Source organism: Oratosquilla oratoria, chromosome 1 (genome assembly GCF_046742065.1).
Source record: "Oratosquilla oratoria isolate Oo_2021 chromosome 1, ASM4674206v1, whole genome shotgun sequence".
Taxonomy (NCBI): domain Eukaryota; kingdom Metazoa; phylum Arthropoda; class Malacostraca; order Stomatopoda; family Squillidae; genus Oratosquilla; species Oratosquilla oratoria.
The window spans coordinates 118,837,199-118,850,591 of record NC_134777.1 but is presented as its reverse complement, the minus strand read 5'-3'; the positions used below and the strand labels follow the sequence as shown (position 1 = coordinate 118,850,591).

Below are 13,393 nucleotides of genomic sequence, written 5' to 3'. Positions count from 1 at the left end.
GAGTGGTTTGAGGTAAAGGTGGAACTTTGACAGATGTGTCATGTCGCCATGGTTGTTCAATTTACACATGGATAGGGTGGTGTGAGAGGTAAATCCAAGTGTATTGGGCCATGGATTGGAGCTGGTTAAAGAAAATGGAGAAAAATGGGAGATAAGCCAGTTGTTATATGCTGATGACACTATGCTTGTAGGAGGATCAGAGGAGGGATTAAGGAAGTTAGTGATGGAATTTGGGAAGGTGTGTGAAAGAAGGAAGTTGAAGATAAATGTGGATAAAAGTAAGGTGATGAGATGTACAAGGAGAGAGGATGGCAGCAAATTGGAAGTGAGTATTAAGGAAGAGGGGCTGGAGGAAGTAGATAACCTTAGACACTTGGGTACAAATGTGGTGGGAAAGGGAGGAGTGGAGGTGGAGGTATAATGTAGATTGAGAGAAGCAAGTAAATGCCTTGGGGGATTAAAAATTGTAATGAGAAATAGACATTTGAGAATGGATGGTAAGAGGAGATTGTATGAAAGAGTGATTGTGCCAACAGCACTGTATGGAGCAGAAACATGGAACATAAGAGAGGAAGAGTTTAAATTTTTTTGAGATGAAATGCCTGAAAAATGTGCTGGAGATTACTAGGCTGGATAGAGTGAGAAATGAGGAGGTGAAGAAGAGGACGAGGGTGGAAAGGGAGTTGGGAGATAGGGTTGATGAAAGAATATTGGGATGGTTTGGACACATGGAAAGAATGAGTGAAAAAAGATTAGTGAAAGAGGTGTGGGAGACAGAGGTGGAAGGAGTGAACATGAGGGGGTGACCAAGGATGAGATGGATGGATGGGGTAAAGGGGGCATTGGGAAAGAGGGGAATGTGTTGAGGAAGGAAAGGTAAAGACCAAAGATAGGGGTGAGTAGAGAATGGTGTATGGATGATGCTGTGATGCATGGAAAGGATTTCTCCCCGTCTTCTCTTTTTCTGCATGAGGGGACAGGGAGAGGAGGTTGCTGATTAAATGAAGTGACCTTGCTGTGGATGTGCTGTGTCTTGCTACATGATTTTGACCCAGGAGGAACCAAGAAAAGAGGGAGGGACAGGTTGTGAATGGGAATGGAGTATGTTGGGGATGAAATGGATGGAAGTGGATTTATGCCTTTGACTTTGGCTACCTCCCTTGTAAAGAGGAAAAAGCCCTTGGTATACACATGTATATATGTTGATGTTGTCATTATGCTTAATTATAATATGTGTATGAAACCCATGATGGAGCATGCATGTGGTGGTGATCCAATGAGAAAGATATCTGGAGTTTGCAACCCAAAAGGCTGGCACTTGGTCTCAGGACTGGGCTCAAAGGCTTTTTTTGTCATATTGACTATTCCCCTTCACTTTCTCCCAGAGAAAATCATGGGAAGACAACAATGTAGTTTTTTGTACTTTAGTGACTTAGGGCCAATCTGGTGGCTGTTGCCAACCACTTTAGGACTCTGGGTTCTCAATCAGTGAAACCTGAGGGATTGTATATCATTGTGCATACATACATACATACATATACCAAAGGCTTTTTCCCCCCTATAAGGGAGGTAGCCAAAGAACAAAGGCATAGAAACCACTCCCACCCATTCCATCCCTATCCCACTCCACTCCCCTCTACCCTCTTCCCTCCCTCTTATCTTGGCACCTCCTGGATGACGGGTCATCCATGCATCTCACCCACTGCCCTGGGTCAGAAGCAGTGTCACAAGACACAGTACATCCACAACAAGGTTGCTTCATTAAATCATATCATTATATCGTGGAAAAAATATGTACTAATAAGAAAACCATCTCTTGTTTAGGTCAAGGTGCGGGTGTCCTTCAGTCCTGTGGATGACCGCTTACGGTCGTCAGTAGTCCTGGTACGCAACAATTTAACAGTAATTGATGCTGTGCTTGTCCAAGGAAGAGGAGGACGAGGACATTTGAAGTTTGCCAATCGCAAGCCTGGCTCTGCAATGCCCCTCACTTTCAACATTGGGCCCAAACATCTCAAAGACTGTGATAGTAAGAAACTTTGCTATGAAATATTTGACTTTCGATATTGAGATAACTAGTATATATCACTGTAGTGATATCTAGTTTACATTGTGATTACTAGTATTGTCAACCAGACCTCAAAGAGCTATTGATAATATTTCCTATGAAAACTGAAAAAAACTTAGTGATTTCTGTTTTTTTTACTTTCAGATTCTAAAAGCTCAAAGTACTATCAACCCAACTTTACTGTAAAAAGATCGTTCACTGCACGCAATACTGGTGAATTACCTGTTCATATATCAGGCTTCAACATCAATGACATTCCATGCGAGGGCTACGGATTCAAAGTATTAAACTGCCAAGCTTTTGACTTGGCACCCAACGACAGTAGGAAGGTGGACATCGCCTTCACGCCCGACTTCACGCTCTCCAAAGTGCAACAGCAGCTCATTATTCACACCAACTTGGAACACGTACAGGAGGGGACTGAGGGTGACCAGGAAGGGGGTCGTGTACTGTATTCCCTGGTTGCCACAGTCCCCTCCCACCTCCTGGGCCCCTGTGCTGCTGCCGTTCCGCGACCCTCGTGGGAGCCACTGCTGTACTACTGCCTGCTCACGCTCATGCTGGCCATGGTGGCGGGGGTGGTTGTGCTGGCTTTTCTTGAGGCCGAGCACATCATCAAGATTACAGTGGTGGCCCTCACCACCTCCCTCCCCATGCAGGGCCACATCCCTCCCTTCGACAAAAGCAAAGTGTTTGATTTACGGACAATTAGCCAGCAAGAGTCCAAAAATTTATTGTCTGGTAAGAATGGTTACATCAATGGACACCTACCCATAGACAAATCTTTGCCAAGTAATTCTGGTCACAAGAAGCCCTCCAATAGCAACAGTTCAATCTCGACTTTGTTGATACCCAATGCCTCGAAAGGTAAAAAGAGTAGCCACAATCATGTTACAAGTCACAGTACAAAATCTAGTAAATATGCAAAATCGTCTGATTTTAAATGTGAACAACCTAGCAGAGAAAATCCAAGTAGCATGTCTGAAATTGGAAGCCCTTCCTGTAAATCTTCAAAGAAAACTAGTAAAGGAGAACACACATCGGCGTTGTCGTGGCCTAGTTTTTTCACGAGAACTTCTCACAGTAAACAAGAAAATGAAACGGATAATTATGTGAAAATAGATGTAAACAAGTCCGAAACGACGGTACACAAACAATCGATTGGAACAGAAACAGACTTGCATATTGTCGAAAATCTTGAGAGAAGAAGTAAACGTAAAACAAAGCAGAGTAGTGAAGAAGAAACGTCATCAACCACCACAGAAAGTTCCAATACAGACGACCTTTCCATCAGTGAAAGGGTAAGATATGAAAACTAGTTTATTTGTATAGTTAAATTATAGGTATTTCTATGACTGTTCCCATATGTGATATTGACTGTTTACATTTTATAGAGTCTGTATTTAGTGTCTTTTATACATGGAGACCAGACTCTACACAGAGGAGAATGCTGATCACTTAACCTATATTATCCTTCCGTCCTTTCTTCCCTCAGTCAGTGTATCAAGAGGCTTATTCCTCCTTATATGAGGGGTAGCCAGCCAAGGTACATATGCACTCCCACCCATCCCACACCCATATCCACCTCACTCCCATCCATCACTCATTTGTTTCTCTTTTACCTTAGTTCCCCATGGATGAAAGGCCATTCCTGACCTCTGCCCACAGCAGGGCCTGCCACTTCATTTGCATAGTTGCTCTCCCTCCTCAACCTCTTCTTTCATCTTATTTCCTAAATCTCTCCTTTACTCCCTCTTCAATACCATCTCTTCATGATATTGATCGCAAGGATAAGAGCATTGATGACTACCTTCGTCCCACGAGGAAAGTAGTGGGTTACAGCTCTATGTTTTGCACTCCCACCCTCAACTCCATCTCTGTTGGTCACCCCATTTTACCCTCATTTGCCCACTTTCCCCTCTGCTTCCCCTTTCACTTGCTTTCTTCCTACATTCTTCCTACTCCCACTTTTTCCTTTATCCCTTCCAAATTTTTCCTGCATTTGTCCCACTTTCTCACCACCCTTTTAAAACATTCTCACCTCTCTTCCCACTCTCTTATCAACTGTCCTACTGCCTCGTCCCCCTGCCTCACCTTATCCTTTATCTCCCCCCCCCCCTCTCTCTCTCTCTCTCTCTCTCTCTCTCTCTCTCTCTCTCTCTCTCTCTCTCTCTCTCTCTCTCTCTCTCTCTCTCTCTCTCTCTCTCTCTCTCTCTCTCTCTCTCTCTCTCTCTCTCTCTCTCTCTCTCTCTCTCTCTCTCTCTCTCTCTCTCTCTCATAGTTATTTACAAGTTTGGATCACAACCTTCTATTTATATATAAAGTCTTCGTTCCCCCTTATAAGGGAGGTAACCAAGTCACAGGAATGCACCCATCCCACTCCCATTCACCATCCTTGTTTCCCTCACATCCTAGCTCATCGTGGATGATGGATCATCCCTTTCTCCTGACTTGCTCTGGTCAGAAGCAATGACAGATCAGGTTCTTATCTCCATTTATTGCAAACTTAGACTGGGTTGAAATGTATTGACATTAACATGTTTATGAAATATTAAATACTTATAATTTCCAGTGATGGCACAAAAAAAGACTGTCCATATTGTAAATGGAGAAGGAACAGAAACCATAAAATAAGTTATTCTTGCCAATATATATCTATGTGCTGTTGAAAAATGTAAATTTCAATACACACTAGGTTGGAATACTTGAGCTACACATATCAATGACCTAATATTGAAAATCAACAAAAAGATGAACATATTAAGATCACTAGTAAGCACAGGTATTCATCAACAAAAAGAAATGCTAATATTAGTCTACAAACAGTTCATAAGAAGAACATTCTTAAGCAACTCCATGGTATGGTACTCTACAATCAAGAAAACATAGACACCTTAGAAACTACACAAAACCAACCATCAAAAACATCAGGATATAATTAAAGAGCCTCCCATAAGGTTCTAGATGTCCTTCTCTAGAAGGCCTTGTAATATTTATTTATCTTATTTTTATAATTTCTATTTATTGTGTACAGTTTCTATTTCATTAATGATAAAAAATCTCCTCTAGAAATGTTTTTCAGACTTTTCAAAATAAACCTCTCCCTTGTCCATAGAATAATTTTCAAATTATCATCTTCAGGATTGTTCAGTTAAATGTTCAGAGCAGCCCTCCACTTCCTCATCTAGTCAAGGGCGCAGTTGCACGAAACGGCGGTCCAACCGCAACCGTGGCAGCTGTTCTCGTGGGGGTCAGTCTTTTTCTGCTGATCCGTCAGTGCCATGCAAAGAAGATGAAACGGGGTTTGAAATTAGCACAAAATTCAAGGGATTAAAAAAGCATAAGGTATGTTTATTAGAAATCTGTATTTTAAAACTGTAATATGATAATGTAATGTAATAGTATGTAATGATCACTGTGGGAGGTATTGCAGATATATGGGTTCGAGGAAAGCTGTTAAGAATCAAGAGATTTTATGAGAGTAGTAGAGCCTGTCACTTTGGCTGTTCAATTTATACATAGATGGGGTGGTGTGAGAGGTAAATGCAAGGGTAATGGGCCAGGGATTGGAGATGGTTAAAGAAAATGGAGAAAAATGGGAGAAGCCAGTTGTTGTTTGCTGATCACACTGTGCTTGTAGCAGAATCAGAAGAGGTATTAAGGAAGTTAGTGATGTTGTTTGGGGAGGAGTGTAATAAAAGGAAGGTAAAGATAAATGTGGGTAAAAGTAAAGTGATGAGATGTACAAATGGAGAGAATGGCAGCAAATTGGAAGTGAATATTAAGGAAGAGAGACTGGGGGAAGTGGATAGCCGTAGATACTTTGGTGCAAATGTGGTGGGAAAAGGAGGAGTGGAGGTGGAGGTAGAATGTAGATTGAGAGAAGCAAATAAATGTCTGGGGGGATTAAAAAGTGTAATGAGAAATAGACATTAGGGAATGGATGTGAAGAGGATATTGTATGAAGGAGTGATTGTGCTGACAGCACTATGCTGGGCAGAAAATTGGAACATAAGATAGGAAGAATTTATAAGTTTTTGAGATGAAATGCTTCAGAAGTATGAAATGAGTGTGAAATGAGGAGGAGACTGCAGTCCAAAGGGATTTCTTCCCATCTCCTCTTCTGCATGAGGGGACAAAGAAGGGGGGGTTGCCAATTAAATGAAGCGGCCTTGCTGTGGATGTGCTTTGTCTTGTTACCTTGCTTCTGACTTGGGGCAGTGGGCAAGATGCAGGGATGACCCGTCATCCAGGAGGAGCCAAGAAAAAAGAGAAGGAGGGGTGGTGAATGGGAGTGGAGTATGTGGGGATGAAATGGGTAGGAGTGGAATTCATGTCTGTTTTTTGGCTACCTCCCTTGTAAGGGGGAAAAAGGTGGTGTTGGTATATGTATGTATGTTATGTATGTAATATGATAATGTGCATGTGTTTTTTGAAGCACATTGGTAAATGCTTGAATTGCATGAGTGCAGTCTAATATTTTTCAACATAAATAGGATAATGGGGCATTGACTTGTACAAGGTCTTTGTACATAAGAACTTTTGAGAGTTGACACTTTTGTGGACAAGAGTTGCACAGTATTCTTTGATGATTAGAGACTATTCTTTTGTAAAAGAAAACTGTCATTTCTATGTTGTATCCTTCCTTTCTTCTACCCTCATATATCTCATTTACCATTCCTATGGCTTTAGAATATGATAATTGGAAAATAAGGATATAAACCAAGTTGGAAATGTTCATAAACTTGAGGTTAGGTGTTATGAATTGGAGAGTATGAGATGGGACCCAATGAGCATTAATACAACATGTATGCTACAGTCATCTGAAACTGTTATATGACTGTCATTTCATCATATATAGTCATTACTTCATTTTACTGTATGTAATTGTTATTTCAGGATCCATCTAGTCGTGGATATGGAGGGGATATCTTTCAACCTAACTCATTAGAGTTGCCGTACACTCTTAAGCCCCTCAGGAAAGATCCTGACCACCACCATGATTCAAGAAAAAACTCAAAAAATAAGACAACTAAGGTAAGCTCTACATGATTTTTAAACCAGTTATTTTAACCATGAAATTGAAATTCAATTAGGAAAAGAGTATTGTTGCTGTTGTCATTATAGCATCCCACTTCAGAACATTATTTAGCCCCAGGTTAAAGTGTCACTGTGAAAGCATACATGTATGAATAGTGAAAAAGGAGATACTATAGATATACTTTTTTGATTAATTAAAATATTTATTTAATTATTTTTTCCATTGAAGCAGCAGGTGACTTGAGTGTAGAAGGGTGTGTGAGATAAGAAAGTTGAGAGTAAATATGGGCAAAAGTAAAGTGATGAGATGTTAAAGGAGTGGTGATAATGACAGATTGAAAATGAATGTGAAAGTTGGAGAGGTTGGGGAAAGTGAAGGCACAAGTATTTAAGATATCATGTAGCATGGAACAGAGGACTGGATGTGGAGGTGAATTATAGTAAAGGAAATGAATAAATTTCAGGTGAACTGAAGAGAGAGGGAAGAGGGTGGAGGTGGGTGGAGTGTGATAGGGATGGAATGGGTGGGAGTGGTTTTTATGCCTTTGTTTTTTGGCTACCTCTCTTGTACGGAGGGAAAAACCTTAGGTATATGTATGTATGTATGTATGTATGAAATGAAAAGTTATGAGGAACAGGTAATTAGGGATGGATGCTTAGGGAGGATTGTATAAAGGAGTGATTGTACTCATACAATGCAGCAGTTCGGGTAAGCAAGTTTCATTTTTATTTTTTTATTTATCTATTTATTTATTTATTTATTTATTTTTCTTTTTTTCTTTTACAGAGAGCAGAATCCAGTGAAAGTGTTGATGGGAGTGGTCGATCATCTCCGGCACCAATATGGGAGGAACCTAGGCGGCCATCAGACGAAGGCTTAAATGAATTAGTAAATCAGACACAAAATTTTGCCATGAATCAGGCAAGAACCAATCAGACAGATACAAAACAACCATTAGAATCTAGGAAAACCTATTCGTCAATCCTTTTAGGCAATAATGATAAGCAGGTAAGTTGGATAAACTTTTATTTAAGAATTTGGTGCATCTCTAATTAGATGCCTATACAGTGGATGCTCGCTGGCCAAGCAGGTTAGATCATCATTACTTGTGGCAGAAGTTGAGGTGACAACAGTTCAAACCCTGCCACCAGCGAGTTGGACCAAGGGCATGGTTAATTAAATTTTATACTACAGAGTCCTCTGTAAGGGGCACCATCCTAGCCTCCTGATAGGTGTAGTTTTAGAATTTTAAGCCAGATCAGTCACATACACAGTAAATATTCTACTAGAGTAAGAAGGATGTGTGTACTGTGTATATTTAAATTTAGAGAATGCATTTGACTGTACCACAGAGATGATTATTGTGGAAATTGGAGGACTTGGGGGAAGCCTCAAGGAGTGAAACTGTGAGAGACTGACACATGAGAACAGTAGTCAAGAATAGGATGTCATCATTGATCAGGAACAGGATTATTCCCGTGTCTGTATATGGGGGATCCTCAATTTATGACTGAGATCTATTCCTACAATGCATTGTAATATGAATTTTGGTGCAAGTTGGAACATACCTAAATATGTAAGCACCAAAGTCACTCACCTATGCTAATGCAGTAGTAAAGTCGTAATCTAGGACATAAAAACACACTTCTATGTCATGAAAACATAACTTCCACCACCAGACAATGTATTCTTCTACTGCCCCCTCAAAACTAGTCTTTGTGATGTACATATTTATGAACCAAATGTCGTAAGGTTAATATGATTTTTTTTTATAATTTGTGGGAGATGCATTGTATCCATGAATTGTCATTAGTTGATACTGTCATAAATAAAGGACCCCCTGTAATCATATTGTGTCAAGATTCAGTGTACACATAGTTTGTTGTACCATGAAAGTTTTTCATTGTATTTTGCAGAAAACAAAAGTAACGCCAGTTGGGAAGATTGCCCCAGAGAAGAGAGCTGATAAGCCCTTAGGAGCCATTGGGCAAAAAGTAGAATGCGGTAATGTTAAACCAGGGACTGGCCTCGCCGTATCTCCTCGTCATCAGAACAATTCTTTCTTCTCTTTACCGGATACCAATGTGGCCCCACATTCATTTATCAAAGAGGAATCTTATGCAGGACTTGGTAGAGGTTCTTCACTGTATAATAATGGGGGAAGTGACTCCAATGGTGGCAACATGAATATCGCACCTGGGAGTAGCCACTCATGGGACCCAAAGACACTCACAGCTCCCTCCCCACGGCCGCCTCCTGGACTCTCTATCCAACACTCTGTGCCGCCTCCACACCACACTATGCCCTCAGGTAAAGAAATTAAGAAAGTTTTTTGCAGTATTGAGTTCTTTGTTCCATGTTCCCGTGTTTACAAGGAGCTAAGATAAAAAGGAAATAAATGGGATTGGGATGGGTGGGGGTTGGGTGCATACTCTGTTGGCTACTTCCCTTATAAAGAGTAAGAAGCCTTTTGGTATATAGTTTCACAAAAATGGAAGTACATACATACATACATATACCAAGGCTTTTTTCCCCTTACAAGGGAGGTAGCCAAAAAGAAAAAGGCATAAAATCATTCCCACCCATTCCATCCCTAAATACACTCCACTCCCCTCCACCCTCCCTCCCATCTTAGCACCTCCTGGATGACGGGTCATCCCTGCACCTTGTCCACTGCCCTGGGTCATAGGCAGTGTTGCAAGTCACAGCACATCCACAGCAAGGCCACTTCATTAAATTGGCCCTCTCCGTCCCCCCATGCATAAAAGGAGAAGACGGGGAGAAATCCCTTCGTGCTGCGTCAAATTTTGCTCACACATACTCCCTCACCCCCCATCCTCCCACCCATTCCACCTCATGCATCACAACATCACCCATGAAGTGAAAAAGATAATGATTTTTCATGTTTTTTCTTACAGAAGGGGACTGGTTGCAGAACTACAATGCCCTGAGCAGTGGTTCAGCCCTTTGGTCAGACGCATCATTATTTCGTGGTCCAGGTCTTGGCAGTGCTGCTGCACCTACAGGCAGTGGCCTTTGGAATTCAATTTGGTCTTCGCCCTTTGTGTCGTCCGGGAGTAATGCAGTGCCTCAACAGCCAGCACCTCCCTCTCCCTCAGCTGTGCCCACATGTTCCTCATTGTCCATATGGAGCAGCAGTTGCAACAACACTGGACGTGGAAACTATGGAAGTGGTGCCGTGTCCGAGGGTCTAGGTTTTGACCCGTTCCGAACTGTGGCAAGTATATGGTCGTCAGGTGGTGATTCAGCATGGCCACCGAAATCTCCCAAGAAGGACAACTCTTCTTTGTAGTCGTGCCTGGGACTTTCGCAAGCTTTTCATTTTCATCTACTCTGCACTTCGCCAAACTTATGGACAGCCTTCAAAATTAGCCCTCCAATTTGAAACAAGGTTACATGTAGAAAGCAGATTGACCATTGACTTTTTTCGTTTTGTCCACAGTACCTCAGATATTGGTACATTTTTATTGGTCATTCATGGTAAAAAAAAAGACTTTCTTTTTTAATTTGTGATAATTTTTTTCCCCTTTCTTTTAGCATCTTTAAGACAGTTTTTTAGTTACTGCGGACATTATTTAAAAATTATTGTCATTGAATTTTAGTTGCCATTTAGATAATGCATCGATGATGGTTTCAAGAAAATATAATTGTTTAATTTCCTTTTGAATTTGCTGATACAACAAGGTTTAATTGAGTTAAAAAAAGAAATTATCATAGTACTATCGTTGTACTGTTGTGACATTATATTTTTTATGTTACCTTCATGATCAGTGTATTGTTGTGAATCAATACCTTGATAATGTTCTATTATTTTGGTACGAGATCATCATATACCAATACAATGTGGCCCTTCAGATATGGCTTGGAATTTGTTGCTACATGTGATGCTTCGTCTTACAAGATACTCATTGATACGATGGGCTGTGTGACATTGTGCCATACATGGGTTGCTAGCCACTGCCTGGCCAGGGTCTTACATGCCCAGCCTTGGTTTACTTGCACCAATTGTCATTTTACATTTTACAATTTTTTTTCTTTAATTTTTATTTTATTTGTTCAATTTTGGAACATGGGATGCTTTTGGCCGAAAGAGGCCCAGTAAGGAATTACTTTTGTCCGTTAATCCCAGACTTACAGTATGGACACCTTTAATTGATTCTCATTTGTGCATAGTCGTTCATCCCTTCTGTGCTGAAGCTAAACAAGTATTTGAACAGGTGCTGGTGGGGTGCCACTCTGAGCAAAATGCCGACAAAGAAGTTCCAGCACAGCACCTACCAGTATTTTATGCCTCAACAACCAGTATTGCTTTGTCAAGTCCAGGCCATTGGTATTGCAGATGGAATGAAATATTTCACCATAAAAATGCATCTCGAGAACATACACAAGATAAAAAAAATTAAATAAAAAAAATGAGTTGCATAAAGTGATACAGCGTGTACTTGGTGGACAAATAAATTATGCAGATGTGTTTGCCATTTATTTTTACCCCTATCATCTCGGCTCACTGGATGAGTGGGTTAGGGTGTCATTATTTGTGGCAAAGGTCGAGGGGATGGCGGTTCGAATTCTGCCACCGGCGAAGTTGAACCAAGGGAATGGTTCATTAAATTCCATGGTACAAAGTCCTCTGATAGGGGCACCATCCTAGCCCTCTGATAGGGGGGAGCTTGTGATGTTATAACATATCATCATCATCATCGATTGGAATGCTGAACAAAAAAATGAGATAATTTCTTACATTGATTTGTGATGTGTAAATGTGGTGTTTACTATCATCCTTCCATTCTTTATTAACCACACACACTACCTATACCATAAAAACAATATGATGATGATGATGATTAGGTTTAGTGTCACAAACTTCCCAATCAGGAGGCTAGGACAGTGCCTTACAGAGAATTTTTTAGCATGGAATTTAATGAACCATGCCCTTTCTCCAACTTGCTGGCAGTAGAATTCAAACCGCTATCACCTCAACTTCTATCGCAAGTAGTGATGTTCATACCACTTGGCCAGCAAAAAAAAAATGTGATTGAGAAAATATATGCTGGGTGGGTGAACATTCATGTTGCCATTAGCTATTTTGAAGAAATGGTTGAAATGCTGATAATAGGTACTTGAAGTCAGGATAGAAACACTAGTAAACTACAGGATTAACAAAAACAACAAAATAAGAACATACATACATACACTAAGGGGTTCTTCTCCCTTACAAGGGAGGTAGCTGAAGTCGAAAGGCATAATTTCATCTCCACCCATTCCACTTCTATTCACCACCCCTCCCCCCTTCCCTCATATCTTGGCTCTTGGATGGATGATTGGTCATCCCTGCATCTCTTCTATCTCCCTGGGTTAAGCAAGGAACAGCACATCCACAGCAAGGCTGCTTCATTTAATTGGTGGCCCCCTCTCTGTACATTTATGCAGAGAGAAGATAGGAAGAAATCCCTTTGGGCTGTGTCAAAATATCATTCACACAACCACTCCCTAACCCCTGTCCCTCCCCCACCCACTCCCATGCATCACAGTATCATCCATACACAGTCATTCTCCATTCACCCCTATCTAGTGCCTTCTCCCTTCCTTTCTCAACAGACATACCTTCTTGCTCAATGCCCCTTTCACCCCATCCATCTATCTCATCCTCAGTTGCCCCTCATGTTCACTCCATCCACATCTACCTTCCACACTTATTTTACCAATCTTTCTTTACTCATTCTTTCCATGTGTCCAAACCATCCCAACACTCATTCATCAACCTGATCTTCATCTCCTTTTCCATCCCCACTCTCCTCCTCACCTGATTTCTCATTCTATCCAATCCTGTAACCCCTACCATACTTATGAGACATTTCATCTCGAACACATTTAAAATATTCCTTTCTTATGTTCCATGTCTCTGCCCCATGCAATGCTGTCAGCACAATCACCTCCTCATAAATCTCCTCTTAGCATCCATTCCCAAATGTCTATTTCTCTTTATACTTTTTAATCCCCCAAGGCACTTCTTGCTTATCTCAATCTACCTCCACCTCCACTCCTCCCTTTCCTGCCAGTTAGCCCCCAAGTACCTAAAGCTATAAGAACATAATCAAATATAAAAAAATGCAGGTGGCAAGCTTATCATACATGCATACATACATATACCAAGGCTTTTCCCCCCTTACAAGGGAGGTAGCCAAAAAGGAAAAAGCATAAAATCATTCCCACCCATTCCATCCCTGAATACACTCCACACCCCTCCACCCTCCCTCTTATCT

At 41.0% G+C, this 13,393-nt stretch overlaps 1 protein-coding gene across 4 annotated transcripts in view; it reads left to right on the top strand.

Moving 5' to 3' along the window:
* Positions 1-11,603, top strand: part of Tmem131 (Transmembrane protein 131) — a 219,135-nt gene extending 207,532 nt beyond the window's left edge. For all 4 annotated transcript variants that reach the window (XM_076185536.1, XM_076185517.1, XM_076185507.1 and 1 more), the window contains 7 exons: positions 1,825-2,029; positions 2,213-3,369; positions 5,210-5,413; positions 6,968-7,105; positions 7,896-8,117; positions 9,026-9,419; positions 10,028-11,603. In XM_076185536.1, coding sequence (XP_076041651.1) covers positions 1,825-2,029; positions 2,213-3,369; positions 5,210-5,413; positions 6,968-7,105; positions 7,896-8,117; positions 9,026-9,419; positions 10,028-10,422 — 2,715 coding nt within the window. In that variant the 3' untranslated portion in view covers positions 10,423-11,603. The remainder of the gene's footprint in view (positions 1-1,824; positions 2,030-2,212; positions 3,370-5,209; positions 5,414-6,967; positions 7,106-7,895; positions 8,118-9,025; positions 9,420-10,027) is intronic.
* Positions 11,604-13,393: the final 1,790 nt, after the last annotated feature.